Here is an 18,352-nt window from a genome sequence, read left to right as displayed (position 1 = left end):
GTTTATACAGCCCCAAGAGTATCATACACAAGCCTATGTATGATGTGATGATATATACAGTGGCATGTCTTTATTTATTTAATTTCTTTCTTGAATAGTTTGAATAATGATTCATACATTAAACACAGCAAGTACAGCACCGCTAATCACAGACAATATACAGATTAGAGGCACTGTAAAGAGTTGCTAAATAGGACCCCGATGACTTATCAGCCTTACAGACATAACCTTTTCAGCTTGTCTCAACTTGTAATCAGGGAAAAATAAAAGCCCAGGATATGAGTTTGAAAAACCTTGAGTGTTGAAAAGCAGTGGTAGAAAAGATAATACGAGGTGAACCGCTGCGCCGTCTTGCATAAAATTCAGGCTATGTATTTGCACACCTGCCCTCAGTGTCCCTGGCAAACACATTTCTGCTGTTACCAGCGCACCGGTGCTACTTTTTATAGCACTGCTGGGATTAAAATTAACTGTTTTACCGCTGGGCAGGCTTAACTCTGATCTATCAAATGTGTGGTCTCAGTCATGCTTGCAAAGGCAAGTACCTTGATGTGCAAATATAAATTTTTTGCAACTGCCTACATATTCCACACAGAGTGCTTTTACACAGGAGTTCAAAAATCTGCCATCTGCCTGTGTCTCCACACAAGTGCTGTAAGGAAAGGAGCATTTTCAAATCCCTGCGTTATATTTTTGATCTACTTATTTTGTCTTTAACAGTTGTGGTTTCCAAATACACTGCTGTAACCTATTTGAAATATTTCATATGTCAACTTTTTTGACATCTTTTTAAGTTACTTAGATTCTTAGAAGAACATGCTACTGAGCATGCACATAGTCTTGCCTGTGGTTTTGTGTGTTAGCCTGCTACCATTTTCAAATGTGTGGTAAGAAAAAAAAGTGTGCCTGGGGCTAAAGGGGGTTTGTCTTTCTGGTAATTCATCCCAGACTGTTGTGGAAAATATATTATTTTTGATCTTACATAGAAACTTAAGTTTGCCACCATTCAATCTGCCCATGAAATTTATACTAATGCTAGTTTTTTTATTCAAAAGCAACAATCTGCAGTTAGCGGTAAATGCAAGAAACATTAGGGGATCACAGAAGAATCATCTTCTGGGTACAGTGAATATTTAATGCCCGTCCATCCTGTAGCTGTTGATATATTGTGGTCTGGACTTAAGAGAGGACCAGTCAAAACACTTGTCTGACAGTTTTAATGTTTACATTATTGCCTAGCAGCCAATATTGACACTTTTTTTCCAACCTTGGAACTTTAGGTATTTTTTTGCACACGAACAAGACAAAGTCTTTAACCCAGCCTTCGTATCTCGCCAATCGATCACACCTGAACTAAAACCCCTCTTCCGTCTTGTACTAGAGCTGTGTGTGTACATATGTGTGTTCAGTCTTACAATGGATTACTCATTGGAAAACACACAGGCAGACAGGCAAAACTCAAGCCAGACAAGTTCAAACAAAACACCTCTCCTGTCTCCCCGCTTCGCAGCGTTTTCGCTAACAGACAATGTCAGGCTTCTTCTTTCTGTCACCTCAACGCTCCACGCGAGGGGAGTTGTATGAAACCAAGACAGAGTGGAGTTTATGACCTGTGGGGCATTGTGTTGGGTGTGTATGTGCTTTTAGATGAAAGAGCAGGAAGTAAGAATTTGATAACAGAGAGAGAAATAAACTGAGCATGTGTTGTATGTGCCAAGTAGTGAAAGGCCCAGGCTTAACATGGGAGGCAGCGGATGTGGATGACAGGTGATTGCAGGGAAAGGCGGGATGGGCTGGCTGGCACAGCTGCCCTGTTTCTGTCCTTAAAGGGCTGCAGATTGTTTGTCCGACCTGGTGAGGCGTTTGCTCTTCAAGATGTCAACCTCGCAGTCACTCTTGATTTAAAGCGTCTGCAGCACGAAATGTCCTTCGGAACATTACATAAACCTTTGTGTGCATCATCTTTTCATGTGAGCACTCCTTTAGAGAACAGAGATGTAAGGGAGGGGGTTGGTTTGCCTCACTGATACCTTTGATAGGTTGCCAGGTCCTCCCCCAACTCAACCTGCCCTAACAGATTCCACTCTGGACGCACTTGTAATTACAACACATCCCTTCTTCTTTTAAACCCTCAGACATACCACAAAAGTGACTTCAGCCACATCTTGTGCGTGTACGTACATATGTGTAGATCTCTGTCAGTGTACTTGTGCATTTGTATAGTATACAAATGTGTTACTAATGGTAGAAGGCATGTGAGTCTGTTGAGGAGAAAGTGCGCGGGATGAGGAGCAATAAAAGGGTGAGGAACTGAAAAGGGAGGAGAGAATGGAGAATCCAGCTGCTGTCTGCCGTGGCCAAAAGAGCAAACCGAAAGAGGGATTGTGAAAAAGAGAAAGGACAATGATAGGCATGCAATATTAAAAGCAGTTGGGGAGAGGGATATTCTGGGGAAGAATGAAAAAGAAAGAATGAAAGAAAGATTTGAGAAGACGAGGCAGGAAAGAAACTACAGGATTGACTTATTCCGTGAATACAGGCACAAACACACAGTTCAGCACAGTACTGGGCTGTGTTTGCCTGTGAATGTGAGAAAATGCTGTTACATTCAGCCAACTGTAGCCTACCATCCTCCTTCCCACAGGCCGCACGAGTGCAGCCAGCGCTCGGAGAACTCTGACATCGATGAGTCACCGCCAATGACCTTTCTCATGTGGTTTCTGAATAAGTGGGACTTTAGTATTTCTCTGCTTTTGGTAAGCATTAAAGGTTCTTTGAGCACTCTGTTCTGTTGGATGAAGACCTTTGTGTTATGCAGAATGAGAGAGCTGTGAATGGAATGACTTTTTAAAAAAAAACTGGCTGAACTATAACAACAAAGCAGAACTCTTGTGGTCTGGGTTCCTCTATTGAGGACGTAGACCCCTTCCAAAGGACCTCAGGCTCATTAAGGGCTTCTTACATGCTGCTGTGCTGTTAAATTTACCCTTTAAATGTTCTTTCTGTCAGCTTCTTCATAAATAATAGGGTTTTTGGTTTGTTTGTTTTTTACCTCAGCTGGTAGGTGCAATTGAAAATTTGACTCTACACTGTCAGCCAGTTCTCTTAAGTTTAACCAACTCGCTGTGATGACTTTGTATTAACACCGGGCCAAAACAATGAGTGGATTTATCTTCCATCTGTAAATAAACTCTGTCTGGCAATCCTCAGCACAGTAAGACCATTGTCTGAGCCGACCTCTAAAGGAGCTGGGCCTGGTAAAAGGGCAAAACTCCAGTGACCCAACTTGGCACAGCCGAAGGCCGTATGTGAAATTTTAGTGTGGAAACATACAGTGGGTGTTGGCCTCACTAGCGTGGAGACTCGCTGGCTGTTGATTACTGCAAAACAGATGTTCTAACTAGTGAGATGGCTCTGGCTGCATACAGTTTTGCTCAAAGATAGTAAGCAGGCACGGGTGCTTCTGTCCAAACTTAAATACACAGTCTGATTTATTCTTCTGAAATCACGCAAAGAATTGGACAGTCGCTTGTGTTTAATGTAACTTGTCGTATTTGTTTGGGGAAAAGAGATGATTGAGCATTTCCCTGGATACAGTTAAATCTTAGCTTCTTGGAACACTTTGCAAAGAGCAAAGGTTTTCTAGAAGAGGGATCCTATAAAACCAGTATTGGCTCACTTTTACACTGACTGACACTTTTTGATGTAAAAGTTGAGACTTTAGGATAGGCCTTTGATTAGCTCAAAATACGAGCCACTATGGACATATACAGGATAATGGTTGGTGGGGGCAGGAAAGAAGTTCTGACGCAGAACGGGATGGGGTTGTGTTGCTCAGGAAGGCAGTGGGTACTCATCTGCACATCCCACTGATGGGAAATCCCTTAGACTTTCCTGTCTATATTTTTAGTTTAATGGCTTTATTATTTGTTTATCTTCTCAAAATCCACTGCACAGGAGGCAAAGAGGCTTCTGGGCTATACGGAACAAAACCGGTTTCCATTTGCCTGAAAAGTCCCAAGCTGGCAAGATTTTTCTGCTTTTGGAATCCATTTTATTTGTCCCTCTTATCCATCACTGTAACTACATCACACATATTCCTCTCCAAAATCAGTGTTTCATGGGGGCTTTTCTTGCAGTCTTTTTTCCACTGAGAAGAGGGCAACATTCCTGCTCGTCTTCCAGAAATCTGCATAAGAGTTTGCTGTGAACCAAACCTTAAATACCATAGACTGACAAGAAGGCAGAGAAAAACACTGGCAAATATAACTCTGTGGAATTCTACTTAACCATCAAAAAGTGGCATTCCTATAAGCAGCCAAATCCTCTGCTGACAAATTTTTAAGGGGTAGCCACAATCACTGTAGGCCAAATTTACAAGAGACTATTAAAGGAGCAGTAGCTGGAGCTGCTTAAAAATTGTTTTCAGGCTTCCTGTTATCCCGCTCTGAGTGTTGTGATGAACAAAATGTTGTAAACTCTTCCATTGCCTCGATGACATCTTACTGTATTCGCCTCTCCTCCCGTCCCACCCATTCCCTCTGCAGCTATTTTTCCTCAGCTAAAAGTTCAAGTTTATTCCGCTGTTGTTGTCCCTCTTAAAAGATTTGTATTCGTTACCCCTGCAAGGATGTGAAGGTGCGCACAAATGAGCATAAACAAGTCTGTGTAAAGGTCGCATAAACTGACAATGTACAGTAATCAAGCCAGGGGTAGAAAGTGTGTTGACATGAGGCTGTGCTGGGTGGAAACAGCTGGCCATTTCTGTGGATTTCAGTGCAATATCAAACACTAACACAGTTTGTGTCCTCGGCACAAGTTGGTCACGCACTGCACAACTGATGCAATGTTTGACAGTGTGAAATATGGACAGAAATGTGTTGCTGTGTGTGTGTGCGCGCACATACATATTAGGCTATTTACTGCTCGCATGCACATACACACACGCGTCACTGTGAGTGGGGTATACTGAATGTAAGTGATTTACAGCTCACTGACGAGACTGTAAAAATCATCCGGCACAGTGTCAATGACCATGGGGACCGCAACTGTGCTTGTGAGAACTTGTTCAGCCCTGGAGGGGGAGGTCCACAAAAAAACCACAGAGAAATTAATGTTGCATGTCTGTTGAGCAGAAGCAGCAGAGTGTAAATGGATCGTGATGTGACAGGGAGCTTTGGGCCCGGTTTTAGCAAGGCTGCATTCAAATAAATAAATATGTCCAACTCATCACAAACATAATTTGTCAGGGACGTCCGACTCTTTCTTAAATCATGACACAATACAAGCAAGCATGATTCAATGTTTGCACTTGTCTTTTATCGCCAGTTACAATTACACAATGTTTCCAATACAGATGATTATAAAGAAATTTCAGCTCTCATAATGCTTCTGAATCACTGACTGCACTGTAGTGGGGTTGTTTAGTTTCTAGGTGTGTGTATTGGGATGGGCGTGCCTACTGTCAGTGTCTTACTGGAAGAATACAAGTATTTGAACACGATGCGTCACAGAAGAATTCAGAGCTTTGTTTGGTCCCACTTGAATTCTAACATCCTCTTCCATCCATTTATTCCCTCCTACAGTCCGTTTTCCTCCTTGTTTGTGTCTCTCACACACATACAATATTAATAGTTTCCATGTTGAATCATACAGTAGGTGACTTCATGCATGCCTGTGCGTAATTGTCCACTTTATTTACTTTCTACATGTAAATCTTACTTTAGTTTTTAAAAAGGCACAATGGTTGAACACAGAGAATAGTCTGCATGGAGAGCTGTTTACCTTTTTTCCACTCTCAAGACTGTGTGCCGTGTAATTTCACAGATTCACTCCCAGTGGTTTGAATGCTGAAAGTATTTGTGGTTGCTCTTGGTAAACCAGAGGTTTCCTTAATCTTTCGGATAGCTGGAATACTTGGTAGTCTTACCGTTATAGTAAATAAGATAAATGCAAAAGTCTAAATATTACTCTTTGAGGACAAAATCTACAAGTATGTCACAAGACAATATATAATAAAAAAAAGTTATATTTGTACAAATCCTTTGTTTCTATTCGTATTTCTGAATTTTTCAATTGTTACAAACCCTGTATTAGACAGTTCTTCCCTTTGGCGAGTCCTTTTAATGAGTTGTGAGCAAAAAACTGTTAAGTGACTTTTTTGGTGGGTTCTCTATTTCCAGACTCTGTTAATGGGGTAATCTGAAGACTTAACTCTTGTCCTGGATCAGATTCAAGATGTTGACGCCTGGATAGTGGAGCCTATTTACTATTCTGAGTTACAGGGGAGACAGGAGAGAGGAGGAGTGAAAAGCTAAAGAGCGAGTTGTGTCAAGTAACAGTAACCACGAGGAAGTTCAAGGAGTCCTACCTTCAAAATAAACGGATCAGTTGCTCACATGCTTCAGCAGTGTTGACTGATTTGATTGCTTTTCCACGCTGTGCAGAAACAAGTTTATAGGCAGCTTAAATGTTCTGGGAAATATTGGGAATCATGCAACCACACCACACATGCAAACTTTGTTTTCCAGTTTCAAAAAAGTTGACTTTTCTAGCAAAGCATTAGAATCGTGAAAGTGGCTGGCTACACATCCAAACAAACTTACTAATGTTTTCACGACTGGGTTCAAGCACTGATACATATGCTTGAATCCAAGTTGATATGATCTTTTTCTCCCACATGAACCCTGCTCTTGTTTTTGAAGTATGTGAAACCTTAGTTCTGCTTCATTTAGAACCCCATTGCCCCATATAACATGATACTAATTGAGAAAATTGGGTTTTTGAAGCCTTAAAAGACTAGATTTTTAAATTATTTTCTGGAGAGTTCCAATTACTCCAGTGACGGAGTGATTTTAATTTTTTTGGTTAAAGTTTTGCTACTCCATACTGAAGAGGTCAGGATGAATCTGGAGCCATTTGTAAAACTCAGTGGAGGCTCAGTCATGGTTTGGGGCTACATTTCAGTCAGTGGTGTTGGAGATCTTGTCAAAACTGATGCAATTATGAATGCAGAAAGGTACCATCAGATTTGGATCCACTATGCAATACAAGGCAGAAAGAATCTGATTAGCAGCTTTATGACACCATGACAACCATAGAAAACACTCTGCCAAACCAGTAAAGGCATACCTGGATAGAAACACACAGTGGACTGGTCTCCACAGAGCCTGGAGCTCAACATTATTGAAGCAGTGTGATCACCTCGACAGAGAGCAGAACAAAAAGCAGCCAAGATCCAAAGAGGAGCTTTGAATGTCCTTCAAGACTTCTGGAGAAATATTCCTAAAGACTACTTAAAGAAATTACAAGGTTGACTCTTGAGGAATAGTGATAGTCTGAAAGGAAACCTTCTGAATGAACTGTTTTTAGGTTTTGTTTAATGTCTGTTTTAAATTTTTTTAAAAATGAAGCACTGAACATGATTTATTTTTACATTTGTAAAATGTAAAATAAAATTATTTTGACAGTTATAAAAATAAAAGGGCCTGGGTTTGTTTCCCTTAATAGTATTATTTTGTTACGGCGGTAATTAGGCTGCTTAACATCAAAATAACATAATCATTAAAGACACCCCCCCCCCCCCCCCTTTAAAAAAACGATTTGGTTCCTCTCAGGCAAAAATCCATTCCGCTTTGCTTCGCAGTAAGACATCTTATTTTGAAAGTGTTCCCGGAATTTTTGGTTTCGCTTCGTGTCCCGAGCGCGGGCGAAGCGCGTTTGGGTTAATCAGGAGCGTCCAAACCTTACGCACGCAGTCTGGAAGTTTTCGCTCCAGTTTAAGTTTAACTCCCAGTGACTCCGGTTACAGACAGCGTGGTCATGGTCAGAGAAGAAGAAAGATAAGAAGCAAAATAAAAAAAGCCGGGCTGAATGTGACTCATACAGGCTGAATTATGCCTCTGCCTGTGATTTACTAACCCGGAGTGCGCTCCTCAGGCTGGATGTATGGTTGACTGAAGAAGCCCTAACATTTGTCCCACATATATATTTTCTTCCGTGGAGCTAACTCGTAAGAGTTCTGATGGAGGGCCACATGTTATTTGCGTGGATGCTGATGTGTTTGCTTCTGCGGCCCTCAACCGCACAGAACAGCCCACCTGAAGGAGGTAAGCGCCGTTGATTCAGTGGAAACCAGTCTAATTATAATTATTTGCATTGCATAACAGGGGGGCGATAGCGACTAGCAGACAAAAACATTTTTTTTAAAAGAGGAAGATTACAAATAAAACAATGTGAGCCACAATAATCTGTAATTTTTGTAAATAAAGCGACTTAAAGCGTTGGTGCCACATAATAAAAGGAATACAGCTGGGCTCGGGGCGGATTAGGGTGGGGTTGACATTACACCAGTGTTCTCAGTAAAGTGGCATGACTCCAGGTATTGAATTATCTGTTGATGAAATCTTACAGCCAGGAGTAGCGACTTCATACAGTAGGGCTAGGGGCATGGGTGGGGGCACTCTGATCGACCACGCAGGCATGCTGAGGATGGCTTCAGGTGCTCCCGGGAATTCTCAGGTTATTGTCAGTTGATGACATCTCAGGGCTTTACAACAGACTTCTAATAAGGGGAAGACCAAATAACCTCCAGGTCTGCTGGAAAAGGTTTTTTGTTTTTAAAGGATAATTCTGGTTAATGTTAGTAGAACACAAGAGTGCAAAGAATGACAGATTTGATGCATCTTATGGGGGTTTTTTCTAAACATGCAGATGCTCCTCTTTATAAGATGTTTTTAATTCTGATCAGTAACTGCTGATTTGCAGACTCCAAATCTAAACCAATCCTATCAGCTCTTATCATAGCAGTGCCTTTGTGCCATTCTGGCAAAGCTCATGACCGCAAAGTGACAGAGATTTCCCCAGGTGGTGATGGCACCGGCAGGTTTCTTAGTGAGAGTGGATATTTATGAGTGTCTGTAGTTAGGGATATGCTGATGCTTTGCTGTTCCATTTATAGGGATACGATGAGATAACTTGGTCTACGGTAATTGGGCTTTATATAAATGTACTTGCTGTTTTTACTCTAGTTAAATAAAGGTCTTATGTCTGTAACCTTTAACAACAGTTATAAATCACTAATAATTAACCATATGTCTAATAAAGGCTCAAAAAGTAAAGTTATACTATGCTCTAAACCCAGGATGTCAAACTTATTTTCTGTTTACTTTGATGTGAGTGGGCCAGACCTGTGTAAAGACATTTAAGTCTATGTTTCAACCCCACCCCATGTCTTAATAGAAAAAGAAGCGCAATTTCAAGAGAAATGTTGCACATGAGAGAATTCTTGCAGCACTAACAAATAAATGTGTAACAAAGTTCTAGTAGTTCATTATCCAGACTGTCCTGTAAACAGAAAATCTGTTTTCTGACTGCGTGCTGATAGTAAAAAACAAAACAAAAAAACCCCAGAAACTTATGTAGTAGGTAGATTACTTTAGTGTGGTATAGAGATCTTTATCAGAAGGAAAAAGCTGTAAAACTTACATTTTAACAAATCCTGAATTAACGCTCTCCTTCCCATTTTCCAAAGCTGCCCAGTTTACTGCCCGATTCGGGCCCCCTGGGCTCTATATTTGGCACCCCTGCTTTAGACCTTAGACTGTCTGAAAATGAAGTAGCTTATTGTATTGTATTATACTGAGGCAGTGCCTTGTACCTTCCAGAGACCAGTCATCAACCACTGGTACCAATTCTGTGCCTTATATTTTTTGGCTGCTTCTGGTTGTTCCCATGTTACAAAGCGTCACCAGTGTGGGTAGCTCTGCATGTTTCTATTTTGCAGAGTTTCATGCTTCTCATGACAAAACCCCAAGGGGGGATTTTTGCATTACGAGCTGCAGTCAAACCAGCGACACCACTACACTGCGAATGTAACGGTACAAAAACAAGGCCATTTAAAGAAAATGTGCAAAATTAGACAGGAATACCACTCAATTTTATTCATTTAAACTTCTATAGTGCTTTTCTACTCTTGTTCAAGCTTTATCTTTTTCATATCGTTCTCATCCCAACATGCAACCTATTTAAATCTTCACTGTGTTTTTAGCCCCAAAAAACCCCCTCATAACATACTCATATGTTTTTGTAAGGTGCTCAGCCTGATCTGCTTGCTGTTTTACTCACGCTTCATTTTTCTCCATCACATCATTAGCTAAGATCTGTAGTGCATGCGATAACCCGAGACAGCATTCAACCACGGCAATAAAGAACGATAAAATGGCTCGCTCCAGCAGTAGGTCTGAAGATAAAGGCGTACCTGCACAAACGCAGAGGTAAGGGGCTCCTATACGCAACAGCACTCTTGCTCCAAACAAGAGTGATGTAAGGAATTCTTTAGGTTGATAGAGGGGAAAAAGGCAGCAAGCATGCAGGCTGGCATGTGTGCACACACGCTTGATTTGTGTGTATACATGCTTCGCTGCTCAGCTTTCAACACCTTGAAGCCTAGTCCACACCTCATGTCAAGCGTTGGACCTTGACATATTTAAAAAATGAGACACTGAATTACACGGCTATATAACTGTATTTTCTGCAGAGTCATATATGTGTAGTCCAAAGTCTTCATCTTAAAAGTTTCTGATTTCTCGAGTGACGATTTTAACAGTAGGCAGGATTTCTTTTGGATCTGTGCACAATCTGTAGATTTGAAGCTAAGTTCTGCTTGTTGTGCTACTGTTTCCTGCTCTGTATATGGTCATCCAGCATTCCTCTTCATCCCTCACATGAAACTGGCAGTACCCCCCAGCTTCATTCCTCTCCTTTTAACGCCTTTTATTTCCCTCGTCCCGCCTCCTTTCTCCACTCCCTCCCTCTCTCCCACCAGTACCCAGCACAGCTACTGTCATGCCTGTTCCTCTACTTTGGGCATTGTTGCTTCTGTTATAAGATATGCAAAATTAGGGAGTGGGAAAAAAAATAATCCACCCGTAGCTTTGTGCTTGGATGCCTTTAATCCATTATCCAACTTTGAAGTTACAGTATCATGATGCCTGCATCAGTTTTGTACTTCCTCTGTTTGTTTTACAGTCTTCTTATCTCCAAAACCACAGCCTATTTTGGGGGGTTTTGCTTTTAACTTTCTTCTGCTTTCATGTAAAACAAACAATTTTCTCTATAAGATTTGTTCACTGTGACACTGTTTTTCTCTCTCATAAAAACAGGATGGAAATGTGTGTAGAGGGAAGCACGAAAAGAGACCTGTGGAAAAACAGAATCATAGAGAGTTGTTGGCGCAAGTCAGTAACTGATTCCGCTCGCCTGATATGCATATTAATGACTGTATTGATGTTTGTTGCTTCTCCACAGTGCTGAACTGCTGTGAGGGGGACGTCCTCTTCTTGGTGGATTCCTCGGGGAGTGTGTCATCCTACGAGCACTCCCGAATGCTAGCCTTCCTGTCCGAGCTCATCTCCCCCTTTTCGCTGGGAGAGGACCAGGTAAGGGTAGGACTTCTGCAGGTGGGCACCAAACCACGTCTCGAGTTCGGCTTTGATAAATACAGCACCCAAAGTGGCCTTCAGGCCGCTTTGAAAACCATCAAGCCTCTCAGGGGGGACACCAACACAGTTGAGGCGCTGAAAATGGTGAAGGAGTGGGTCCTGCGTCCTGGAAAGGCTGGCGGCGCCCGGGAAAATCTCCCGAGGGTGCTAGTGTGGCTGACTGATGGGGTAAAACCAGGGGATGTGACTGGACCGATGGCCCAGCTTCGGGATGATGGTGTGGCCGTGCTGGTCGTGTCCACTGGCCATGGCAACTACCAGGTGTTGAGGCAGGTGGTGAGCCCACCTGTGGAGGACCACCTGCACTTTGTGGACATTGACGATATGAGCATCATCACAAAGGAATTCCGGGATGCCATTATTGGTGAGTACAGCATGGGTAGTGTCTTTATGTGTTGCAAATAAAAGATTTAAAGAATGAACAGATAATTAGAATTTGTTGTTGGACTGAACACAACACACATTCTGCTCAATAAAAAAATGTGTATCTGCACATGCCTGTACTACAGAGACTGGGAAAAATATTATTTATGATTGATCCTGACCAATTAAAGCTGGATTGCTCGTACGCTTCAGTAGCTTTGAGAAACCCCCCTTCCATTCAAACAGCTACAATAACACTTATATCCTGCCTCAGTGATGTATTACATGTCTCTCTGTGCTTCTCCCTAATTCCACACATGCTCTTGAAGACAAGGAGACCAACTAGCCGGGACACTCTGTGTGCATGTGTATGAGTCCCTGTAATGAGATAGGCCAATCTATTAATGGATTAATGATTCAACATCTCTTTCTGCTCCATCCAACACTATGCCCAACATGACACACACACATATATATTTATATATAGAGACCTGGAAGATGAGCCATTTCTCTGGATGGATTAGGTAACTGCCATAACACTCACAAGGGTCACTACAGCATTTATACAACAGCTGTAAGATATGATGCATAATAGAAAATAGGGCTTGTGTAGAACAAGGTGGAATGCATCAGTCCTTGCTGGGTGCATAAGGATTTAATCACAGATATCAGTGCATCTGGGAAAATTGTTATTTTGTTGCAGGGCCTCACTGGGTTGGCTATTTCAGGTTGTCTCAGTGCTGTCGCTGTGAATGCATTTAGGTTTCAAAGTCTGGGAGTCTATGTGAGTAGCTGACTGAAGCCAAGGCATTTTTAGCGCTCCTTCTGTCCTGTCACCATCATTTCTCCTCCTTTTTGAAAATTAAAAATGATAACTCAACCCCAACAACGTGTGCACGCGCTAACACGAGATCCTGCCGTCTCCAACAGAGATCATCCGCGCTGAACGAATTCACGTTCGAGACGTGTCCACCAGCTCCGCCACACTGCAGTGGCGACCCGTTCTGTCCGGGTTGACGGGCCACTATGAGATCCTCTTCAAAGAACTTCGGAGAGGAGTCGGTGGGGTTGAGACCAGTAGGCCTGATGTATTCACTGGAGGACCTCCGTACCAGAGACTTACCCAGACTGCGGATTCCAGCACTGCCAGGTTAACTGGCCTGAAGCCTGACACCAACTATATCGCCATACTGAGACCAGAGTCCAACGAACAAGCCTTTAACGACCTCCATGTCACCTTCAGAACTAGACCAGGTTGAGTTCTCTCTATATATACGCTTGCTTTGCAAGTTGCACAAAACCTTTTCAGTGGTTTGCTATAAATATAAAAAGTCAAAGTTCTAATTTGCTTTTGCAGTCTCTCAAATTTAGGAATTTGCTCTTTTTATCTGTTCTGCATGCAACACTGTCAATTTTGTTGACATTCTGAATGAAATGTCTTTGTTATAGGCCCACAATAAGAAAATAAAAGCTAAATCCACTGCAATTAAAAAGCTTGTGTAAAAGATTTTATTTTGTGGTTCGGTGAAGAAGAAAAAATTCAAAGTGAAAATCATCATATTCTCCTCATATTTTTTCTACTGCCTCAGCAATTGTTCTTGTCTCTCTTACACACCAGAGGTGCTGAGCCCAGCTGTGGTAACAGTTTCCGAGCCTGGACAAAGCAGTGTTCGGGTCAGCTGGGGTCCTCTCCAACCAGGGATGGTTGAGAGTTACTCTGTTGAGTATTCAGCCCTGCCCACGGGTAAAGTGCACTATGTCCAACTGAGTCGAAGTCAGAACTCTACTCTGCTCAGAAACCTCCAACCAGATACCACTTACTTGGTCACTGTTACTGCCAGGCACGCCTCAGGAAAGGAGAAAGCCATGTCTGTCAAAGTGTGTACTCAAGAAGGTGAGGTCAAATTAGGTCATAATCCCACTCCTTCATTGTCTTATTCATTCTGCATCCTAAATTCCAGATAATTGTAGTTCCGTTCAGTTCTGAAATGGTCAGTTCTCCTGCTGTTTTGTTTTTTTGCTTCACTGCTTTATAGTTCTCTTTCCTTTCGAAATATAACCAAACTTTTGAATGGTCTCTGTCTCTAGTGACTCCAGCGCTGGCAGACCTCCAGTTGACTACAGTGGGTAGTGACTCAGTAGAGGTTGAATGGAACGGTGGCACATCTCGCTTGAGGGGCTACTGGCTCACCTGGGAGGGACAGCAAAGCTCTGCCCCTGGTCAGCGCTCCTCCCTCTACTTGCCACCCGACTCCCTCTCAACACGGCTCACGCACCTGCCCCCTTCGGCTAGAGTGTGCGTGTCACCCATTTACCGGACGGCACGGGGAGAGGGACTGTGTTGCACGGCACAGTTTCACTCAGGTGAGTGCGGGCCTGGTAGATTAAAAAGCACCAAGGAATTGAATTTTTTTTAAGTTAGTTGGTTAATATATTATGGATTAGTTTGAAGTTTTTCTACAAAACACTGAGGCCAAAAGAAAATTAAAAAATTATACAAAGCAAAAACTCATGCACTATTTTGGTACAGTATCAAACCATGCATATAGTAGATTTCAATTAGTACCTCAGTAGAGCAGAGTTCACATAAGTCTTGTTTATTGAGATCAGACCATTGAAAAAAAACATCTTTCTCTGGGATCCTTTTCCTGGTTTAGGTGGGTAACCCACAGGCCTCACCAGCAACAGCTACTAAATATTAATAGTCTTTAAAATTACTTATTTAAATGTAATTTTGCACTGCAGCAAACTCTGCAAGTGAAAGTTGCTCTGTATTGTGAGTGGAAGCAGAAATCACAGTTAGTTATTTTAATTCCTTAATAAATGCCCCATGTGTGCACTTTGTATGTAAGTTTGAGAGCTTAAAATGTATAAATACTAATATCTCAGCTGCTTCTTTCCTTCTTTTCCTTTAGATGCATTAGTGTATGGCTACCAATCATAGCACCCTGAGACTGCAGCTGTACCTTACCAAACATGGAGGGACGAAGGCGAGAAGAATGCTGACTTTCATCCATAATTCTTTTCCCTGCCTTTCCCCTCTGTGGAAATCCTCCAGGAGTGACGTGTGGGTTGGCTTACCGAACACTCATGTGGAAGCTATGGACACTTAAGAGTAGTCGGGGGGGGGAAACAGCCACATGCTGACTGCAATCTGCGACACAAAGGAATAACTACTTTCCTGTTTTTATCTTCTCATCTGGTTTGCCCCTGTACTAAATGATGCTTCACATTAAGGACGTGCATTAAAGAAACATAATTTGTAGGTGTGTTTCGCAGCTACGGAGAAGGGTGTGATGGGAATGTTGAGGTTTTATGTGGCTTGTTTTGAAAAAGGGGTTCCCACCATATGCGGGCCATGTGTTCAAATCTGCTCCCTCCCCCAAATCCGCATAACGCACAGAAAACATCTGATTTACATTTTTGATGAATGCAATGAATTCTGCTTCAGTTGACAATATTCAAAAGATTAAAGCTTTGGGCAGATTCAGTTACGATTGCTTTGACCTTTCAAGATATTAATAAAGGTTATCTTATCTTATCTTATATTATAAAAACACCAACCACGTGCTGAAAGTAGAGGGATGCTGTATATGATGTGCAGATCTGTGTAGCTGAGAGTAGCCTTCTACCGATGTCTTGTACATCCAGTAATATTTATTAATCTGAAAATCATGCAAATATAAGAATCTATAACTTCTTCACAGACATGCTCTTTACATTTTAAGACTTTCTTTTATAGCTAGTCTCTGCTGCCCCCTACTGAAAAGATTACAGGCTTCTCTTTTACTGTATACTGAAAACATGTATTTTATGCTGACTGCCTTTGGAATTTAATACCAGCTTTCAATAAAGTCATTTTGTAATTTTGTTTACATATTTGGTTGTTTATTTTAAATTTTAGCATATAACAATACTACTGACTGGAAAAACAGCCAAGTCTGATGGGTATGTGTGGAGGTGGACCTCACAGACTAAAAACTACTGCTGATGCTTTTTGAGCTGGAGGTGTTAAAAGTCCAGGTGACTGATTTTGAACACCCAGACTCCGCCTGCTCTCGAAGCCACTCTAATCTGTGCAGGGTCTTCTCCAAACAACAAAGCTCTAGAATTGATCTTTTGAAATAAATTTAGACAACTTTTTTTCATTTTGGTTTATTATTTTATTACTGTGATTTTTTTATCGAGGCAGCTGATTTAGTCTATCACAACACTGAGGAAAATGTAGCACACCTCTGTTGAGGCTCCTTTAAATTTTAGATGAAAAACGGTTGTGTGTGACAGATTTGCTGTCATGCTTTGGGACACGTTTGATTTTCTGTAGGTACATGGCATCATAAACAAATGGTTCAGTGTCATGGGGAAGGACACTTCAGTAACATTAGCAGCCCTTCAAGCTTGTGTTGTTGTTTTCAGTTACTTCTTTTTTCATCACATCATTGGAGATTCTAAAACTCAAAAAAAATTGATAAACTATATTTTGTCATGTTTCGGCTGTGTGCAGGCAGGAGAAGGACCCAAATGCAAAACTCACCACACAGGAATTAAACTCAAAAAGCTGCTTTATTGCAGAACAGCACAAAAATATAACAAAACTAAACTGGGACATGGATAACTAACACACAGGGAAACACAGCCATGAGGGAGACTACAACACTGACAAAGAGAAACACAGGGCTTAAATATACTGAGGGATAACGAGGGAATGAGACAAAGAAGGAGAGCACAGCTGGGAGTAATCAGGCTGGACGAGACAAGGGAAGCAAAACTAGAAATACTGACATGAGACATGGACCTTCAAAGTAAAACAGGAAACACACTGACTGAACTCTAGACATGTAAACTTAACAGCAACTGGGGAGACAGACCATAGGAACCTGAAACATGGTACAGAAAGGCACAGTAGACACAACATGGAACATAGGGAAGCCGCATTACAAAACCTAAGAAATAAACCTATGATAACCATAACTGAAACCTAGGGAAATAGCAAACACAGTACAACAAAGGACTCAAAACATAAACCATAATATAAAAACACAAGAACTCAAAAAGCTGGGTCAGAAAGTCCCAGAACCGTGACATATTTGTGCCTGGACAGGTAAATAGAATGGCACATGAATGTGATGGAGGCAAACCGGGAAGCCCTTGTTCTGTGACAAAAATGCATTTAAAATGTTAAAATCCTCCATCACAGTCATTAACTTGCATGAATGCCACGTCAAAAGTGACTTAGAAAGAAAATACATCCAAGAGTTTTGGTTGATTTCTGTTTATTTTATGTTGTTGGCTGTGCAAATTAAGACTTTAGGTTTGGTTAGGGGTTACATTCAGTTTCACTTCAATTTAATTTTACTTACTAAATCAGTAGAACATTTATCAAGCTGGGATAACCACATTTACTCAGGGCTTTCTTGACGTGATGTTCTTCTGTTTCCCTGGCTGCTCTGTCTGTGGGGATGGTGTTTGCTCTGTGTTGTAGCGTCCTGATGACACCCAGTGGATACTCCAGTGGATGATGAGAGTCAAAACTTAATACTGATCCTATGCGTGGGTTAACAGTACAGCTGTAAGCTGTTTTATTAAAGATAAAAGCTGTAGCTTTTAAATATCTTAATGTGTTGCTCCACCAAGTTAATATGATCCTTGAATTGTGGTAAGTCCTGAGATCTGATTTTCACCCAGGTGTCATCCACATACCTGAACCAATGACTTGGTGGTGAAGGATAGCACTGACCTTTGTATGTGAAATATGTGGAATGAAGACACAGTTCTAAGAGTAAAACACGCTTGGTAGGTGCTGAGAGAGGTCCTGTTATCCCTCGTGAGCTACCTCCACTTCAGTGACTCAAACGCAGGTGAAGAGAAATGTTACATCATACGAGACCATTGTTTCACCTGCCTCCATAATGATGTTCTGGATGTGGTGTTTAGAGCTGCCTACCAATGGACTGAGGATCAAAAGCCAGAAACTTTGAGATGTTATAGGTGACCGAGTTGATCATACAAACAATTGGTCTTAAAGGTACACATTGTTTATATATCTTCGGTGAACCATACTTGATGTAGCTTCCCCTGGGTATATCCTGTGTTATGAGGGCTGGTCAATAATATTGTCTTGTTCTAACTGCTACAGACAATCTATCACCCTCTTCCTGTAACCACAGTGACAGAATTTTCTCATGATAGTCTTTCTGGTTTAGCAAAACCGTGCACCTGCCCTAGCTTCCCGGAAAGATGATAACGCTGTTGTTTTTACTAAGCAATGTGAGTGCCTTCCTCTCCTCCATGCAGATGTTGGATGCTCAGCTGTTCATTGAAAGCTGGTTCTGTGCCTTCTGGAGGACTTTTTTTTAAACAGTATGTTTATTGAGTTTTATATTACAGAACAAGCAAAGAATAATAGTACAGTTAACATAAGATTTATATTAAACATCATAGTCCCCAAAATAAACAAATATAGATTTAAAATAATAATAATAATAAAA

General features: G+C 41.5%; 1 protein-coding gene across 1 annotated transcript; it reads left to right on the top strand.

Moving 5' to 3' along the window:
* The first annotated feature begins 7,700 nt into the window (after nucleotides 1-7,700).
* Nucleotides 7,701-15,739, top strand: vwa1 (von Willebrand factor A domain containing 1). The gene is made up of 6 exons (XM_082517912.1): nucleotides 7,701-8,108; nucleotides 11,308-11,865; nucleotides 12,795-13,118; nucleotides 13,483-13,758; nucleotides 13,953-14,228; nucleotides 14,780-15,739. Exons 1-6 carry the CDS (start codon nucleotides 8,024-8,026, stop codon nucleotides 14,806-14,808), a joined length of 1,548 nt encoding a protein of 515 aa, XP_082374038.1. The 5' UTR covers nucleotides 7,701-8,023; the 3' UTR covers nucleotides 14,809-15,739.
* The last annotated feature ends 2,613 nt before the right edge of the window (nucleotides 15,740-18,352 follow it).

This window comes from Aulonocara stuartgranti (genome assembly GCF_965226115.1).
Source record: "Aulonocara stuartgranti genome assembly, chromosome: 20".
In the NCBI taxonomy this organism is placed as follows: domain Eukaryota; kingdom Metazoa; phylum Chordata; class Actinopteri; order Cichliformes; family Cichlidae; genus Aulonocara; species Aulonocara stuartgranti.
Note: the sequence above shows the minus strand (reverse complement) of the source record. Positions and strands in the feature narration are given on the sequence as shown.

Coding starts and splice junctions, on each gene's coding strand:
- vwa1 (XM_082517912.1), top strand. CDS start 8,024: ATGGAGGGCCACATGTTATTTGCGTGGATGCTGATGTGTTTGCTTCTG. Junction 11,866..12,794: donor ATTCCGGGATGCCATTATTG/GTGAGTACAGCA, acceptor CGTCTCCAACAG/AGATCATCCGCGCTGAACGA. Junction 13,759..13,952: donor CAAAGTGTGTACTCAAGAAG/GTGAGGTCAAAT, acceptor CTCTGTCTCTAG/TGACTCCAGCGCTGGCAGAC.